This window comes from Leucoraja erinacea, chromosome 12 (genome assembly GCF_028641065.1).
Source record: "Leucoraja erinacea ecotype New England chromosome 12, Leri_hhj_1, whole genome shotgun sequence".
Taxonomy (NCBI): domain Eukaryota; kingdom Metazoa; phylum Chordata; class Chondrichthyes; order Rajiformes; family Rajidae; genus Leucoraja; species Leucoraja erinaceus.
This window is the reverse complement of record NC_073388.1, coordinates 6,573,450-6,592,150: the sequence shown is the minus strand read 5'-3', so window position 1 is coordinate 6,592,150 and position 18,701 is coordinate 6,573,450. Positions and strand designations below refer to the sequence as shown.

Here is an 18,701-nt window from a genome sequence, read left to right as displayed (position 1 = left end):
TGTTTGTCTCCAAGAAAACGTACCTTTGTTTCATGTTATCTTTCCCTGAAGCCATAAAATGCCGCTTTCCTTTATGACTGGTTCATGAAGCTGCTTATTTGTGCTGTGTCAATCAAGGATTTAAAAGGAAACTTAAAACATTCTCAAGTTGTAGGAGTAGAATTGGGCCATTCGGCCCATCGAGTCCACTCCGCCATTCAAACATGGCTGATCTCTACCTCTTAATCCCATTTCCCTGCCTTCTCCCCATAAACCTTGACCCACATTCTAATCAAGAAATTGTCTATCTCTGCTTTAAAACTTAACTTGGTCTCCACAGCCCTCCGTGGCAATGAGTTCCACAGATTAACTACCCTCTGACTAAAGAAGTTCCTCCTCACCTTTCTAAAAGAGCGGCCTTTAATTCTGAGGCTATGACCTCTGGTCCTAAACTTTCCCACCAGTGGAAACATTCTATGTATGCCTTTCATTATTCTGTAAATTCCAATGAGGTCCCCCCTCAACCTTCTAAAGCCCAGGGAGTAGAGGCCCAGTGCTGTCAAATGCAAATGATGATGTGAAGTGGAGACTGAAATCTAGAACTATGCAGCGACTGATAAAAAAAAAAAATCCTTTTATGCTGGAGCTGGATGGGAAAATTAGTTAAGAAATTTAATTAGACTTTAAACTGATTTCAGTAGGTGTCTTATTTGAGTTGATCAGGCAAAATGATTTGCGAACGGACGCCAAATACATGATGTAATGAAATATAAGGCAAGGAAAAATAATTTGGAAGAATTTTGATAGCAATGGAAACATTTTGTTTTAAAACGTTTGCAACTAGTGCACAGAAACAGGCTCCCCGAACCAATCCGTCCACACCGACTAAATAGTCCCACCTGCCCATTAATGTTCCCAGAATTTAAGCAGTGTTTTCCAAGTAATTCTCTTTCACCAGACATGTTGGTCTTTCCTCTCCATCTAATTTTGCTGTAGAGCTTTTGTTTTACAATTATTTTATTTTTGAGTCTGGGTGGAAGTGGAGGCAGATACAACAGTACAATTTAAGAGGCTTTTAGATAAGACTAGACCAAGTGCAGACCCGTTGGGTCTGCTCCCCCAATGGTGTGATTCCCCCAACCCAATATTCCACCATGCACCCGTCTCCTCCAATGGAACTGAAGCCGTTGCCAAATGTAAGTTTCCAGCACTCCCCTGCCTCCCTCAATTGCACCTCCCCTGCCTGCTGCAGCAGTGAAAAGTTCAGTGTTCCTGTCTTGCAACTTTGTTTCGAGGTGTGTTGGAAGCTGACAGGAAGGAGCAGCGAATCAAAAGGAAGAAAGGCAGCTGGCAGTCGGACGGGAGGCGGCAGCCACAGACTTTTATATATATATATATATACTAGAGCAAGTGCAGACCCGTTGGGTCTGCTCCCCCAATGGTGTGATCCCCCAACCCAATATTCCACCATGCACCCGTCTTCTCCAATGGAACTGAAGCCGTTCTCAAAAGTAAGATTCCAGCACTGCCCTGCCTCTTTAAAAAAAAATCCAATGGCACCTCCCCTGCCTGCTGCAGCAGTGAAAAGTTCAGTGTTCCTGTCTTGCAACTTTGTTTCGAAGTGTGTTGGAAGCTGATAGGAAGGAGCAGCCGTCAACGAATCAAAAGGCAGGAAGGGATCCGTACTGCAGGCGGACGGATGGATTTGAGTTTTATATATTAACTAGACCAAGTGCAGACCCGTTGGGTCTGCTCCCCCAATGGTGTGATTCCCCCAACCCAATATTCCACCATGCACCCGTCTCCTCCAATGGAACTGAAGCCGTTGCCAAATGTAAGTTTCCAGCACTCCCCTGCCTCCCTCAATTGCACCTCCCCTGCCTGTTGCAGCAGTGAAAAGTTCAGTGTTCCTGTCTTGCAACATTGTTTCGAAGTGTGTTGGAAGCTGATAGGAAGGAGCAGCCGTCAACGAATCAAAAGGCAGGAAGGGATCCGTACTGCAGGCGGACGTCGGATGGATTTGAGTTTTATATATATACTAGACCAAGTGCAGACCCGTTGGGTCTGCTCCCCCAATGGTGTGATCCCCCAACCCAATATTCCACCATGCACCCGTCTCCTCCATTGGAACTGAGCCCGTTCCCAAATGTAAGATTGCAGCCCTCCCCTGCCTGCTGCTGCAGTGAAAAGTTCAGTGTTCCTCTCTTGCAACTTTGTTTCGAAGTGTGTTGGAAGCTGACATGTAAATGGAGAAGCCTGTTTATTTTTGAAATACTTGGGGGTGGGTGGGGGAGGGGAGAAGAATTTGATTAAAAACATGTACTTCAACACGACGAAATTAAATGAGGAGCGGATACTTAGAAAGAAAAGCGAAATCTCTACCGAAATGGAAAATATCTTGGAGATTGAGCGTCTGGATTGGGCGTGGCAATGAATCAAAGGAAGAAATGCAGCCGGCAGCCGTACATGCAAATGAATCCATTCCGATTGGACATCTGCGAGCATCGGCCATTCCGATTGGACATCTGCGAGTATCGGGCATGAATCGAAAGGCAGGAAGGGATCCGTACTGCAAGCGGACGGACGGATTTGAGTTTTATATATAGATATAGATAGATAGACTAGACCAAGTGCAGACCCGTTGGGCCTGCTCCCCCAATGGTGTGATTCCCCCAACCCAATATTCCACCATGCACCCGTCTCCTCCAATGGAACTGAAGCCGTTGCCAAATGTAAGTTTCCAGCACTCCCCTGCCTCCCTCAATTGCACCTCCCCTGCCTGCTGCAGCAGTGAAAAGTTCAGTGTTCCTGTCTTGCAACTTTGTTTCGAAGTGTGTTGGAAGCTGATAGGAAGGAGCAGCTGTCAACGAATCAAAAGGCAGGAAGGGATCCGTACTGCAGGCGGACGTCGGATGGATTTGAGTTTTATATATAGATAGATAGATAGATAGATAGATAGATAGATGGAGGTTTTGCAGAAAATGAAGGGATTATGGGTCATGCACTGGCAGATTAGCTTAGTTTAGCTCACATCGTGCTCAGCACAAACATTGTGGGCCGAAGGGCCTGTTCCTGTGCTGAACTTTCACACAATGCTTTGTTCCTGTTGAACAGCCACCCTAACTGAACAGTAATGGTCGAGCAATGAGTATTAAACTTCGCTCAACATGGGGAAATGGAGCAGCTACTAAGTATATAAAATTGTGTGAGGCATAGATAGATTAGACAGTCAGAACCATTTTCCAGTCTGAAACGTTTTATTTTCAGAGGGATTTTTTTTAAAGATATTGCTTGGAATGTTAAGATTAATTTACCTTACACAATGGTATTAGTAGTGTTAATGTGGCTTAGAATCAGGGTTAAACTGCATGGAAACAGGCCCTACGCTCAGAACTACGTGCCCCAACCAAGCTAGTCCCACCTGCCGACGCTTGGCCCATCTATATTACTAAAAGTAAGATCTTGACCACTTCCTGTTTTCTGTTTAATGATTTTAGAAAAAACGCTGCCACTTACGGCTGTGATTTTTGGCCATCTTACTCGGAGTCCCCCTCCGCTGTGCAGGACGAGGATTTTCCCCATCGATGAAAAATAAAAGAGTTATTCATGTTTAAAAATGCTGACATTCTCTGCTGTCCCCGTTGGTGGGAGGGGGGAGGTACAATAAAACCCGGAAGTGTTGTGTCTCACTCAGTCTCTGCAAGATGGAGGAAGCGAGAGGGTCGCGTCTCTATTGAGCTGTGACTAACACTGAACACATGTCTACTCAACTGTGAGTGCCCTTAATGTGGTTTGAAAATGAAAATGTGGTTGCTTTGAAATGCTGCATTACAAATGGTTGTTGGTGGAGGTTGCTTTGAAATGGTGCACTGCAAATGGTTGTTGGTGGCGGTTGCTTTGAAATGCTGCACTGCTAATGGTTGTTGGTGGGGGTTGCTTTGAAATGCTGCACTGCAAATGGTTGTTGGTCTAAACTTGACAACTTCCTGTTTGCACTGTATATTGATTTTAGATAAAACGCTACCACTTACAGCTGTGATTTTTGGCCATCATACTCAGTCCCCCTCCGCTCATTAGGTGCAGAGGATTCTTCCCATCAATGAAAAATAAAAGTGTTATTAGTTTTTAAAAACATGTTGAGAATCTCTCCTGTCAATCATGCCATGAAGGCCACGCCCCTTTCAGTGAATGGGGGGGGTATAAAACCCGGAAGTGTGGGTGTGGCTCAGTCTCTGCAAGATGGGGGAGGGAGAGGTCACAACTCTGTCTGAGCTGTGAATCAACTGAACACACTGAATGTCTACTAAACTGTGAGTGGTGTTTTGTGTGGTTTTATGGTGGTTTCACCCTGCTTGAAATTGGTATGAAACTGCATTTGAATGTGGTGGCCTTGCACCCTGCATGAAATGGTATGAAACTGCACTTGAATTTGGTGGCCTTGCACCCTGCTTGAAATGGTATGAAACTGCACTTCAATTTGGTTGTCATGCAACCTGCTTGAAGTGGTATGAAACTGCACTTGAATTTGGTGTCCTTGCACCCTGCTTGAAAAAGCATGAAACTGCACTTGAGTTTGGTGTAGATCAGTGCATGTTCCTTTAACCATAGTGACCTCCCCACTACTAACCACTCCCCATTGTCTCCAGTATAATTGTAGTGTCCCCACCTCTAGCTCGCTCTCTAGCTCCAGTGATGACCACGGACAGCTACAACATAGTGTAAAAGAGTTAGTTTAATAAACAGTTACAGTAAAAGACTTGTGTGTGCAATAAGTCACTTTTTACATGGTGTCAGAAGTGGGATACAATTCTACTGGCCAGGTATGGCTCAAGACATCCGTGACAGAGTCTCCGCTTGCGCTGCCTGCAACACCCTGCATCCCCATCAGCAGCGCCAGCCTCTCCTGCAGCCGCCGGCTCCCGAGCTCCCATGGATGGCCGTTGCCACTGACCTGTTCGAGTGGCGTGGAAAGCACTTCCTGGTCCTGGTGGACTCCTATTCCAGCTGGTTCGAGGTGGATCAGCTGCCCTCCATCACTTCTGCCGCTGTCATCGGGAAGCTTCGCCGCCACTTCTCCACCTTCGGCTCCCCGGTGACCCTCCGATCGGACAACGGCAGCCAATTTTCCAGCGCTGAGTTCCGTGCCTTCGCTGCCCGTTGGAACTTTCACTACATCACCAGCAGCCCCGAGTATCCTCAAAGCAACGAACTTGCTAAACGGGCCGTCCGCAGTGCCAAGGAGCTGCTGGAACACTGCCGCCTTTTCCGTTCCGACTTCCACCTTGCCCTGCTCAACCTCCGCAACATTTCCCGCGACCCCGCGCTCGGTTCCCCTGCCCAGCGCCTCATGTCCCGCACCACCAGACCTCCCCTGCCGGTCTCTCAACAGTCCCTCAAACCCTCGGTCACTGTCACTGAGCGCATTGTCCAAAAGAAAGATATCCAGAAGCGCTCCTTTGACAAGTCCGCCCGGCCCCTTCCACGGCTGTTCCCGGGGCAGGTGGTTCGCATGCAGTCCCCCTCTGGCCATTACCGCCTGGCTGTCGTGGTCGGTGACGCCGGTTCGCCGCATTCCTACTTCGTCGACTACGAGGGGGCTATCTATCGTCGCTCCCGCCAACACCTACTGCTCGTGAACGAGCCCACTCCGCCCCCCGCCGATCCGTTCCACCCCCCCATCCCCTCCAACCCTCCCGTTGCCCCGCCCGCCCCCCGGCGACTCCTCGCATGCATGCCGCGCACACTCCCCTCCTCCAACTATCGGTCCCCCCGCTCCCCAAAGCCCCGTTCCCCTGCCTCGCCTGCCAAACCAGTCTCCCCGGCCTGCTCCCCGCCGTCTCCTCCCCTTCCACCGCCCGCCTTTACTGCCGATGCCCCGGCTGCCGTCCCTTCTGTTCTCGCCGAGGAGGAGTGCGGTTTGCGCACCCGCTCTGGCCGGCTGGTCAAGCCACCTGTCCGCTACGGGGAGTTCGCGTAGTTTTAAACTGTTACCGATGCGGTTTGTGTTCGTAGCGTATGAGCCGTGGTCACTCTGTATATTACCTGCCATGCTTTTATTTCTAAGAGGAAGGATGTAGATCAGTGCATGTTCCTTTAACCATAGTGACCTCCCCACTACTAACCGCTCCCCATTGTCTCCAGTATAATTGTAGTGTCCCCACCTCTAGCTCGCTCTCTAGCTCCAGTGATGACCACGGACAGCTACAGCATAGTGTAAAAGAGTTAGTTTAATAAACAGTTACAGTAAAAGACTTGTGTGTGCAATAAGTCATTTTTACATTTGGTGGCCCTGCACGCTGCTTGAAGTGGTAGGAAACTGCATTTGAATTTGGTTGCCTTACACCTTGCTTGAAATGGAATTTCAAAGAATAGCCGTGAGTGAACTGCTAGCACATCAGGATGAGTGACTGAGCTGCCACCCCAAGAATCCATTTGCCCCACAATGTCCATACTAGCCCTCTGGAAACCAGCCCCTTCAGCCCACAACACCCATGGTAGCGCTCCAGAAATCCCCCCCACTGGCCAACAATATTGGAATTGGTGGAGAGGTGGAATATTACGTTGGGGGACCAGCCCTCCCGTGTGAACATGGGACCCAACGGATCCCGTTTAGTCTAGTATAAGTCTAAACCCATTCAAATGTCTTCTATAAATTGAAAAAAAATAACGGATACCAGCGGTTATTTGTGCACATTTTATTAAGAACAGTAGAACTGGGGAAAGGGGATTCGGTTGGTCCTGCTCGTCAGAAAATACAAAAATAGACATAACATATAGACATAACATTGCATGGTGGCGCAGCAGTAGAGTTGCTGCCTTACAGCGCTTACAGCACCAGAGACCCGGGTTCGATCCCGACTACGGGTGCTCTCTGTACGGAGCTTGTTTCCGTCCTGTATCTCTAAACTAAACTTAATTGCAACAATGCTGTCCTCAATTGAAATCATCCAATGTTGCATAGAAAGGATGTTTGTTCCCTGTGGCGACATTAACAACCTAATTTTCCAAACGCACTCGTACAAACAGGTCGTATCTGTTGTAGATCACTATGCCTTTAAAAATAATTGATCCATTTACATGATGTGAAGACATTCAGATTATTAACTTCTGTTTTCTTCAAGGTAATATCTAAGGATGTACAAGGGACATCAAACTTAATAAAAAATCCAGTTATTAATTTAATTTAGAGATACAGCGCGGAAACAGGCCCTTCAGCCCGCTGACCATCGATCGCCCCTAGTTATATATTCTGCTTTTGCAACCTACACACTTGGGGCAATTTACAGAGGCCAATTAACCTGCAATCTGGCGGGCTTTGGAATGTGGGAGGAAACCAGAGATCCCAGAGAAAATCCACGCAGGTCACATACAAACTCCACACAGACAACACCCGTGGTCGGGATTTAATCCGAATCAGGCGCTGTGAGGCAGCAGCTCTAACACTGCGCCTATCTAGAGAGAGGAAGTTTAGGATATATAATTGGAGGTCTGCAAAATTCTTAAATTCTGATTCCTGCATGATGTATCCCATAAATATTCTGGGGTTTGCAATAGCCATCTATTTCAGTGAACCAAAATGCATTATTTTGGGCATTTCTCGAGCCTTAGTGATTCTAATACAGTTAACCATTTGACCCCACATTATTGATGTTTTGCACCATGGCACCGCAACAATGAAGGAATCATTATTACACCACCTCCAGTACACGGGTAACCTGAAAGTGAGGTCATTAATATTTGTACAGAATATTACTACACTTTGTAAAAAATTAATTCAAGTTTACAATTCGTCATGGTTGTTTACTTTTGGTTTGACTAACTTTCCAATGAGGAGTAGAGAGTTAGTTTTGTTATCTCGGATGAGGAAGATGAATGGGCGATCTGCGTAGAAGAGCTCGGGCGATCTCATTTCATCGCGAGTATGTAATTCGGGATCAAATTCGTTTCCTTCGAAGTCCCACTCTAGCGCTGTGGCGTGGAGCATGCCGGACAAGTAGAGCTCTTTATTCCCTGTTATACCAGAGAAATCGGCTCTGTTCTGATCTGTAGCTTCAGTCAGGCCCAGCTCCTGTAAGTATTTCTTAAGAGAAGAAAGAAGATTTTCAGTGTTAAAACAATCATTGGAAAAGAAAAAGCACAAACAAGTTACAATTTCACCATCTTTCTAATGTTGATTTTTAGTTTTGTTTAGAGATACAGTGCAGAAACGGGCGCTTCGTCCCAACAGGTCTGCGCTCACCATTATCCTACACACGAGGTACAATTTGGAATTATACCAAGCCAATTAGCCTACAAACCTCTGCGTCTTTAGTGTGGGCGGAAACTGGAGCTCCCCAGAGAAAGCCCATGCAGGCCACGGGCCGAACATACAAACTGAGCATACAAGCGCCCGTAGTCAGGATTGAACCCGGGTCTGTAAGACAGCAACTCTACCGCTGCATACCAGTGCATGTCAGTGGGGAAACATGATTTAATCTCACTCAAACGCCACCTTTATCCTTAGACTGTGACCCCTTGATCTGGACTTTCCCAACATTGGGAACAATCTTCCTGCATCTAGCCTGTCCAATCCCTTAAGAATTTTGTAAGTTTCTATAAGATCCCCCCCTCAATCTTCTAAGTTCTAGCGAGTACAAGCCGAGTCTATCCAGTCTTTCTTCATATGAAAGTGCTGACATCCCAGGAATCAGTCTGGTGAACCTATCCATGTTCTCCACTTTAGAAACTGTCTGGAAGTTACAAATTCCCACATGCGTATTCCTTGTATGAAGTTATATGGAAGAGTTTAGCTGTTAAGGTTCTCCGTAAATTGGTGCCTTGCTTGTGACAAGGCAGTAAGGCCATTGTTCTTACCTGTAATTCATGGCTGACTTCAACACGGACTTTGGGAAGAGAGATACTAATGGCCTTTGTTTGCATCTTGCTGAACCAAATGTTGAGCTGTTCCTTGCTCAGCAACTTCTCGATTCTCTCCATTGGCTCCACGTGTCGTGACATTATGAAGATCATGCTGGAGTGCTTGTGTGCAAGGGGCACCTCAAGAAGCTGGAGTTTATTGACCTTGTCGTCATAGTAGTTATATAATCCTAAAGGAGAAAAATGTCAGAAATGTAAAAACGTTCACATGTTTCCCCAAAGGTCGTGCAAGCAAAATAGTGCAATGTTCAGACAGTCAGCCAGCATCGGTGGAGAAAGAACTAACATTTCAGGAAGTTAACATTTCAGATCGAATTGTCATTCCAATTGTCAGTCTGTGTAGGAAGGAACTCCTGATGCTGGTTTACACCGAAGATAGGCACAAAATGTTGGAATAACTCAGCGGGACAAGCAGCATCTCTGGAGAGAAGGGTGATGTTTCTGGTCGAGACATCTCTTCAGACTGTTAGACCTTGTTCAGCCGAGGTCACTCACAATCAGAGAAAATAATTCAGGATTTTATCACCCAAAATACAGAAGCCAGGTGTAACTAATATCCCCAATGTCACTTAGGTTATTTGTTCTATATCTCTCTATATCACTGTCTTAGAAATTAGGTGCAGGAGTAGGCCATTTGGCCCTTCGAACCTGCACCGCCATTCAATATGATCATGGCTGATCATCCAACTCAGTATTCCGTACCTGCCTTCTCTCCAAAACCTCTGATCCCCTTAGCCACATCTAATTCCCTCTTAAATATAGCCAATGAACTGGCCTCAACTACCTTCTGTGGCAGAGAGTTCCAGATTCACCACTCTCTGTGTGAGCCCTAAGGCTGAAGAAGGGTCTCGACCCGAGACGTCACCTAATCCTTATCTCCAGAGATGCTGCGTGACCTGCTACGTTACGCCAGCTTTTTGTGTTGAAGAAAACACAACATCGGTGAGACCAAGCGCAGGCTTGGCGATCGCTTCGTCCAACACTTCCGCTCGGTCAGCAATAACCACCCTGATCTCCCGGTGGCTCAGCACTTCAATTCTCCCTCCCATTCCAAATACGACCTTTGTCCTGGGCCTCCTCCATGGCCAGAGTGAGTCCCACTGCAAATTGGAGGAACAGCACCTCATATTTTGCTTGGGTAGTATGAACATTGACTTCTCCAATTTCAGGTAGTCCTTGCTTTCTCCTCCCCCCCCCCCCCCCCCCCATCCCAGGTCTCCCACAAGCCTATTCCTTCTCTCCATAGATGCTGCCTCACCCGCTGAGTTTCTCTAGCATTTTGTGTCCACCAGCTTTTTGTGTCAACCTTTCTGGTTTGTATGCTTCATAAAGTGTTGGACGTAACTTACCTGAACGATGCATCATGGGGACAGAAACAGTGCGACTTCTAGTTACCAAGAAGCCTCTTGTATCGATCATGTCCTTGTGGAATTTTTCATCCCAGTGAGCTGCAAAAGCAAGATGACGACAATTAAATTTTTGACAAGGTGCCTGCAGACGGAATGATTGTGTTTAGGTCAAGAGTGTTTTATTGTCATATGTCCCAGATAGAACAATGAAATATGTAAACAGAATATGTAAACATAGTACACTGTAAATATAATAAATGAGAAAAAAGTGTAGTGTGTACATGTGTATTATATATATATATACATAGACACACACACATACATATAATATATATATACATACATACATACATACATACAGGTTCACAATCTTTTATCCGAAAACCGAAAAGCTCCGAAAACCGACATTTTTAACTGCCGGGATCGAGGCGCAAACTCGCGACCACAAGCCGAGCACTCTACCACTAAGCCACCCGTTAAAATCTACGCTAAAAAATTTCCATTCCGAAAAATTCCGAAATCCAAAAAGTCCCAAGGTTTTCGGATAAGAGATTGTGAACCTGTATATATAGGTTCATACCTATATTTTATATATATATATACGCACACATATGTACATAAACGCACACATATGCGCACATAAAATGCAAACAATAGTGCAATAGTAATAATAATAATAGCCTATGTAGTTCAGAGCTTATTTGGAGGTTGTAGTGTTTAATAACCTAATGGCTGTAGGGAAGAAGGTTTTGCATGGTTTAATAATTCCTTCAGCAATAATTATACTACTCACGTTTAAAATACATGGCATTGACGAACAAAGCACCATCAACTTTGGAGACATCCTTTGTGATTTCTTTGAGTTTTCCCTCTGTAGTTTTAGAGGCCCATTCATTTAGGGATTGGACCAAACTCCTCTTGTCTCTGAAATTCACCTTGGAGTGATCGTGCTTGTAGTGGGCCTTGCTCTTCTGAACAAACTCATCGTTGAATTTGACGGAGTTTGGCCCGTAAAGGCGGCTGCCGATCTTCCACGTGCTGTTGCGGGCGGTTTCGTCGCTGACTTCGTTGAACAGTTCCGAGAAGGTCGGGAGGAAGACGTCATCGCGCAGGTTGGTGTTGAGGAGCGACTTGACCTGGTTGGCCGTCTTATCCTTGGCACCCAGAGACATCACACCCAAGGAGGAAGCCACCACCATCGGGGACAATAAGAGGTTCTCGGTCGAGAATTTTGCGTCCTTGGCCATGGTCTTGAAAAGGTTGAGGGCCAGGTTCACCGTACCTTCTGCCAGGCTGGAAGTGTGGTCTTCCAACTTCATGGGATCTGCTGTGACTACCACATGTAGCAGACATAGGATCATGAACTTCATCGCCATGGTCTCACCCAGTGAATTTTTATCCGACAATGCTGTAGGCAAACAATGAAATAAAGTTATCTGGAAAACATAGGGATTAATATACGTAATGCTAATATTTCTGTCTATTCAAAATATTTCTCAGAAAGAAAACCCATTGAACAACTAGATGGTCACCATTATACTAAATTAATCAAGCAGTCACCTATTATATATAAGCAATCACCTTTTTTCGCTTCCAGTTCCCATCTCCCCAGCCTCCACTACAATCAGGGTGAAGAAGGGCTCTGACCCAGAACATCACCTATCCATTTTCCCCACAGATGCTGCCAGACCCGCTGAGTTACTCCAGCATTTTGTGTCTGTCACATGTTAACGACTGGGCTTATTTTACATTAACGACAAGCTTCTCATCCCTTCCAGCCAGAGTCCAATTCCTCACCAGATGCTGCCTGAACCGTTGAGTTGCTCCAGCACTTTGTGTTTTGCGGAAAATGGCGGTGCCTCGAGGCTTAATTGTGCTGGGGGTGTTGGGATCTAAGAACAGCTGTGAATGCCTGGCCCGCAAAGGCAATCAGAAAATGTTAAATGTGTAGGAAGGAACTGCAGATGCTGGTTTACACCAAAGATAGACACAAAATGATGGGATTAACTCAGTGGGACAGGCAGCATCTCTGGAGAGAAGGAATGGGTAACTTTTCGGGTCTTCTGAAGAAGGGCCTCGAACCGAAACGTCGCCCATTCATTCTATCCAGAGATGCTGCCTGTCCCGCTGAGTTCCTCCAGCATTTTGTGTCTATCTTCAGAATATGGTAAATCTTGCCACTACCTGGCTCCAATCTGCTTTCTTGGTGGATTGTCTCAGCAAGAGATTTACTGCCACTTCTTAGGCTGCGCAATAAAAATCGTGGACCAGACGCTGTGATGTACGATCAAGAATTCCACTGGCAGTGAATGAAGAATGCCACCTGCTCATCTAAGGCCATCAAAATCGCAAGTGGTCAGTTTGCAATGTCTTCAGTTTGTGAGCAGTTAAGTAACTTGTGATTGAATGCTCAACCATCGCAGCTGCCAACAAGCAGCGATAATCAGTAACACCAATACCAGAAGTAATATACTTTATCCATAGGCTTGCCTATCATGTTGCCTTCTCGTGTATTAGCAAATGATGCCTGATATTTTATGCTTCCTAAAAGCTAATCAACTCTTCAAAGCTACACAGCACATTTGACAGAACCACAGGTTATTCTGGCAGCCCAAAGAAATCTAGACATGTTATATGTACATTCAACATCCGGTCAGTTCTCAGTTCCACATGTCTCAATTTTCAAATTGTTTTTGTTTCGATATGGGGAGGAGAAGGATAATTAGTTTAGTTTAGAGATACGGTGCGGAAAGGGGCCCTTCGGCCCACCGAGTTGTACCCTGTACACTAGCACTTACCTACACACTAGGGATAATTTTACAATGTTAGCGAAGTCAATTAACCTACAATCCTGTAGGTTAATATCGGTGAGACCAAGCGGAGGTTGGGCGATCGTTTCGCCGAACACCTCCGCTCGGTCCGCAATAACCAAGCTGACCTCCTGGTGGCTCAGCACTTCAACTCCCCCTCCCACTCCGCCTCCGACCTCTCTGTCCTGGGTCTCCTCCATGGCCACAGCGAGCAGCACCGGAAATTGGAGGAACAGCACCTCATATTCCGTTTGGGGAGTCTGCACCCCGGGGGCATGAACATCGAATTCTCCCAATTCTGTTAGTCCTTGCTGTCTCCTCCCCTTCCTCAGCTCCCCTGCTGTCTCCTCCCATCCCCCAGCCTTCGGGCTCCTCCTCCTTTTCCCTTTCTTGTCCCCACCCACCCCCCACCCCCGATCAGTCTGAAGAAGGGTTTCGGCCCGAAACGTTGCCTATTTCCTTCGCTCCATAGATGCTGCTGCACCCGCTGAGTTTCTCCAGCTTTTCTGTGTAACCTACAATCCTGTATGTCTTTGGAGTCTGGGAGGAAATCGGAACACCAGGAGAAAACCCACGTGATCATAGGGAGAACATACAAACTCCGTACAGACGGCATTCGTAGTCAGGATCGAACCCGGGTCCCTGGCGCTGAAAGGCAGCAACTCTACCTGTGTGCCACCGGGTACCCCCATTCAATGGCATGAGGTTAAGAAGAAGGACGATAAGAACCCTGGCGCTGTAAGGCAGCAACTCTTAGCGCTGGGCCACCGTGCCGCCCCATTGATGTTATCGTGGGCACAAAGGGCACTCAAATATATTCTCTATACCTGATTTGCTGCAATTTGTTTTTACGAGTGACTGAACAATATTTCTGGATCTCAGATCAAAATTTATCTTGACACTGCAATATCCAATATTTCAAATGTAGAAATCATTCCAAGAAGCTGCAGTCCAATGGTGAAGTTTGTGAAATCAGAAGTGACAAGTTGAAATGCCAACACAGGAAAAAAAAATCTAACGGCTGGCATACATGATACTAACTCGGGTTAAAATGATAACAGTCGATCTATTATAAATGGCACGCCAAAGCTGCAGCCATTTATTTTGTACCTTGAAATCTTTTAAGTACATCTTTGCCAAGTTCATTCTGAAAGATACAACAAGTACAAGTGAAGGGTATACAGTTAATTTTGTTACTTTTTATTATTGAAACACACCGTAATAATGCAGGGAGGTGGGCAGTTAGGGAGGAAGGAGTTGCTGAGATGACGGTGTACCTAGACCACAACGTTTTTCATTTACAGTCATCACCTTACTGTGCAAAGCCCTGCTGAATGCATTCATTCACATCTCATTGTATGGTTTACAAAGCCCAATAATTAGAAGTTAGCCGAACGATTAAAATGGTTCATTTTGCCTAAATTGATTCAATTAGACGTCCAATTCTTCAGGTACTTTCAGGGAACTAATCTAAAATAGTTTGGTAGTAGTTATCCAAGAGCCACGTGCTGCATTGTCAATACTACTTCAACCACCTTACTAATAGGGTAAAAAAGACCGACATCTATAATAGATAAATATTTAGTGTGTAGGAGGAAGGAACTGCAGATGCTGGTGTACACCGAAGATAAGACACAAAATGCTGGAGTAACTCAGTGTGACTGGCAGCATCTCTGGAGCGAAGGGATGGGTGATGTTTCGGCTCGAGACCCTTCTTCAGACTAAATATTTAGTTTGTTTATGTATATATATATTGAATTGAATTAATGAAAAAATTGCCCATCAATATTGCCCATCAATATTTATTAAAGCATTTATATATGTGTGTAGATATGCGTATGTACATATGTATGCATATGAATGCACATTTATGCATATGTACACACACACACACACACACATATATATATATATATATATATGCGTGTTATATACAAGAGAGTTTTTTGTCATGTGTCCCAGATAGGACAATGAAATTCTTGCTTTGCTTCAGCACAACAGAATATAGTAGGCATGAATACAGAACATATCAGTGTGTCCATATAATATATAGTATGTCGACCAATTGTCCATCAAAGGCTTATTAAAGCAAATATATACATATATAGTATAGTATTATATAGTATATATATATATATATATATATTTGCATTAATAAGCTTTTGATTGACAATTGGTGACGTTTTGAGTCGAGACTTTTCTTCAGATGTCCTATAACGAGAGGATGAGTGAATTGTCAAGCCAGAGGGAGGGGTATATGTGAAAGGGGATGGGGACGCAGGCAGGGGAAAGGTAGGATTTGTTGTTTGTAGTTCACATCTACCATCCTTAACTTTGTAAACCATTTGAGACTCTGCTGCCACCTGCTGTACATTTTTCTTGGATGAGTTCCAGTTACAGTAACATGCGATCAGTCTACGCTGGCAATGCAGTCAGTCGCCACTTTCTCCAGATTCTCCAGCGCACTGTCTTCAGATTCTCTAGGAACTCAGCGGGTCGGGCATGGGGGGGATAATCCCTGGAAAGGTCCCGACTCGCAAAGTCGCCTGCCCATTCCCTCCTCCACACATGCTGCTTTACACCCAAGACGGACACAAAATGCTGGAGTAACTCAGCGGGACAGGCAGCATCTCCGGAGAGAAGGAATAGGTGGCATTTCGGGTCGAGACCTTTCTTCAGACTGCGAGTCAGGGGTGAGTGAGGCGAGAGATAGAGACAGCGATAGAGAGATATAACAATTCCCTTTATCATCGTTACTTTTTTTTTGCATGTATTTCATTCATTTGTTCCACATCTCTCCACATCACCGTCTATATCTCTCGTTTCCCTCTCCCCTGACTCTCAATCTGAAGAAGGGTCTCGACCCGAAACGTCACCCATTCCTTCCCTCCAGAGATGCTGCCTGTCCCGCTGAGTTACTCCAGCTTTGTGTGTCTGTCTATCTCCGCCCATTTCCTTTCCGCCCCTTTTACTGCGTTCAAACCAATCCCCCCCCCCCCCCCCCCCCCCCCCCCCCCCCCCCCTCCGTCAGACTGTGTACGTGGCAGCCCCTGCTCATTGTTCATCTTAGTGAGGGCGAGGTCGGTGCAGGATTTCCAATCTGGTTGTCTTTATAATGCAGCCAGCCAATTTCTGCCCAATATATCTCACCTTCCTTGGCAATTCTCTCCGTTTCTGGGTTATAGGAGCAGAATCAGGCCGTTCGGCCCAACTAGGCTGGACGACTTGGTTGTAATCATCTATAGTAATTTCACTGACTGGTTGGCACGCAACGAAAGCTTTTCATCACTGTACCTCGGTACACGTACGGCCATAGGAGCAGAATTTGGCCATTCGGCCCATCAAGTCTACTCTGCCATTCAATCATCGCTGATCTATCTCTCCCTCCCGACTCCATTCTCCTGCCTTCTCCCCATAACCCCTCCACCCGGTGATTAAAGGAATACTCGTGTTAGTGTTAATTCCGATGCATGATACATTAGAACCCAATCATTCAATGGCTGCAGCACATCTATCTCTTCAGTAACGCAGCCTTATCTAGCGCCGCTAGGCGTGAAGATGTTTTATTTTACCAGCGGGGTAGGTGAGGATCCAGAGTGGGAAGCAGCCAACCCCGACCCGACAATGAAGCGTGGAAACAAAGAGCTGCAGACATTGGGTTATACTAAAGATAGACACAAAGTGCTCGAGTAACTCCGCAGGTCGGGCAGCATCTCTGGAGAACATGGATAGGTGATGTTTTGTATCGGGACCCTTCTTCAGGCTGAAAGTAGGGAGTTGGGGCGTTCATAAGTGGTGGAAGAAGAGTTAAGCCATTCGGCCCATCAAGACTACTCCGCCATTCAACCATGGCTGATCTATCTCTCCCTCCTAACCCCATTCTCCTGCCTTCGCCCTGACACCCGTACTAATCAAGAATCTATCAATCCACACCTTAAAAATACCCATTGGCTTGGCCTCCACAGCCTTCTGTGGCAATGAGTTCCACAGATTCACCAGAGTGAATAGCTAGAGGCGAGAACGGAGCCATTGGGTCCTGCTACCCTTCTCCCTCTTTAACCCATGTTGCCCCTGCCGCGCACACTTCTGGCGCGGCGGTAGAGTTGCTGCCTCACAGCGCCAGAGTCCCGGGTTCGATCCTGACTACGGGCGCTGTCTGTACGGAGTTTGTACCTTCTCCCCGTGACCTGCGTGGGTTTTCCCAGGTTTCCTCCCCCCACACTCCAAAGACGTGCAGGTTTGTAGGTGAATTGGCTTCTGCTCATTACCCCTAGTGGATAGGATAGAACTAGTGAGTCGGCGCGGACCTGGTGGGCTGAATGGCCTGTTGTTATGCTGTATCTCCAAACTAAGCACTCCTCACACACACCCTTAAGCTTTTCTCTCGCCCCCAACACTTCGCCGCCCAACCACTACTTTCAGGCTGAAGAAGGGTCCTGACCCGAAACATCACCCTTTCCTTCTCTCCAGAGATGCTGCCTGTCCCACTGAGTTACTCCAGCACTGCCTTTGTGTCTATCTAATCTTTGGCGACGCGTCTCACCTTTGTCCGCCCGCCGACGTTTGCTATCACTCCTGCAGATGAATCACAGTCTCGCTCTTCACCAAAGATCTTATAGCTCTGCTATAGGATCTTTGCTCTTCACCGCAGTTCCATCGACTAGTGCAAACAAAGAGACCACCCTCCCGTTATATAACCAGTCCCGGGAAAGTTCCAGAAGGAATCTGCGAATCGTCTGTGTAACCCGAGCCAACTGCACCGCCCCTGTGGGCAGGATCACCGTCCCAAACTCCAGAATGTTCTTTCCCAGTTAGTCTGCGATTTCCCCTACACAAAACAGTATGAGATGCTGCCTGGGTCCCGCTGAGTTACTCCAGCCTTGTGTGTCTAACTTCGATGTAAACCAGCGTCTGCAGTTCCTTCCCACGCAATGCAGCCTTGCTTTTCAATAGACCATCAGATAAAATCTACATGCATTTAGTAACTGGGGAAAAATAATCACAGTGAATGACGGTGCTGGCTCGAAGGGCCGAATGGCACCTATTGTCTATTGTCTATAACACAAAGTGCTGGGGGAACTCAGCGGGCCAGGCAGCATCTGTGGAGGGAATGGACAGACCATGTTTCTGTTCTGGACCCTTCAGATGTAATCATATATTTGATACATTCCAGGACAAAGCAGTAACATCTTCAGTCCATTCGCTCCACAGATACTGCCTGGCCCGCTGAGTTCCTCCAGCACCGTGATTTGTAATAAGACTCTGCCTTACATTGTTCAATGTGTATCAGTATAGCTTTTTACCCTCTGAAGCTAGTGGTCTGTTGTATCAAGGGGAGCTTCTTATATCGATTAAATCGATACTTTAAACTAACCAGAGACAACTTTTTTGACCGGCATCTGCCGTTTCTGGTGTCTCCAGCGACAACATCATTCTGTTTGGCAATTCTTGAAACCCTTTTTTAACTTTGCTGCGAGATGTTTAAATAAGCACATCAATATTTCCAACAATACTGAAAACGAACCGATAGGAGATAGGTCGATTATTTTTTATTGAAACAGACAAGTGCCGATGAACTGGTGAAGCGGTAGGAATATTGATTGACTGATCGTGGTCGTGAATTTCTGCTTCTGTGGATGGAATGATG

At 46.2% G+C, this 18,701-nt stretch overlaps 1 protein-coding gene across 2 annotated transcripts; it reads right to left on the bottom strand.

Moving 5' to 3' along the window:
- Positions 1-6,659: 6,659 nt before the first annotated feature.
- On the bottom strand, positions 6,660-17,757 carry LOC129702029 (serpin H1-like). 2 transcript variants are annotated; one of them, XM_055643533.1, is made up of 6 exons: positions 17,598-17,753; positions 14,165-14,201; positions 11,038-11,652; positions 10,245-10,343; positions 8,833-9,065; positions 6,660-8,059 (listed from the first exon to the last, which is right to left on the bottom strand). In XM_055643533.1, the coding sequence occupies exons 3-6, from the start codon at positions 11,618-11,620 to the stop codon at positions 7,760-7,762; spliced, it is 1,215 nt and encodes a 404-aa protein (XP_055499508.1). In that variant the 5' UTR covers positions 11,621-11,652; positions 14,165-14,201; positions 17,598-17,753; the 3' UTR covers positions 6,660-7,759. The 2 variants fall into 2 exon arrangements, with proteins under 2 accessions (XP_055499508.1, XP_055499507.1); XM_055643532.1 differs by lacking the exon at positions 14,165-14,201 and having other exon boundaries at positions 17,598-17,757.
- Between the last annotated feature and the right edge of the window lie 944 nt (positions 17,758-18,701).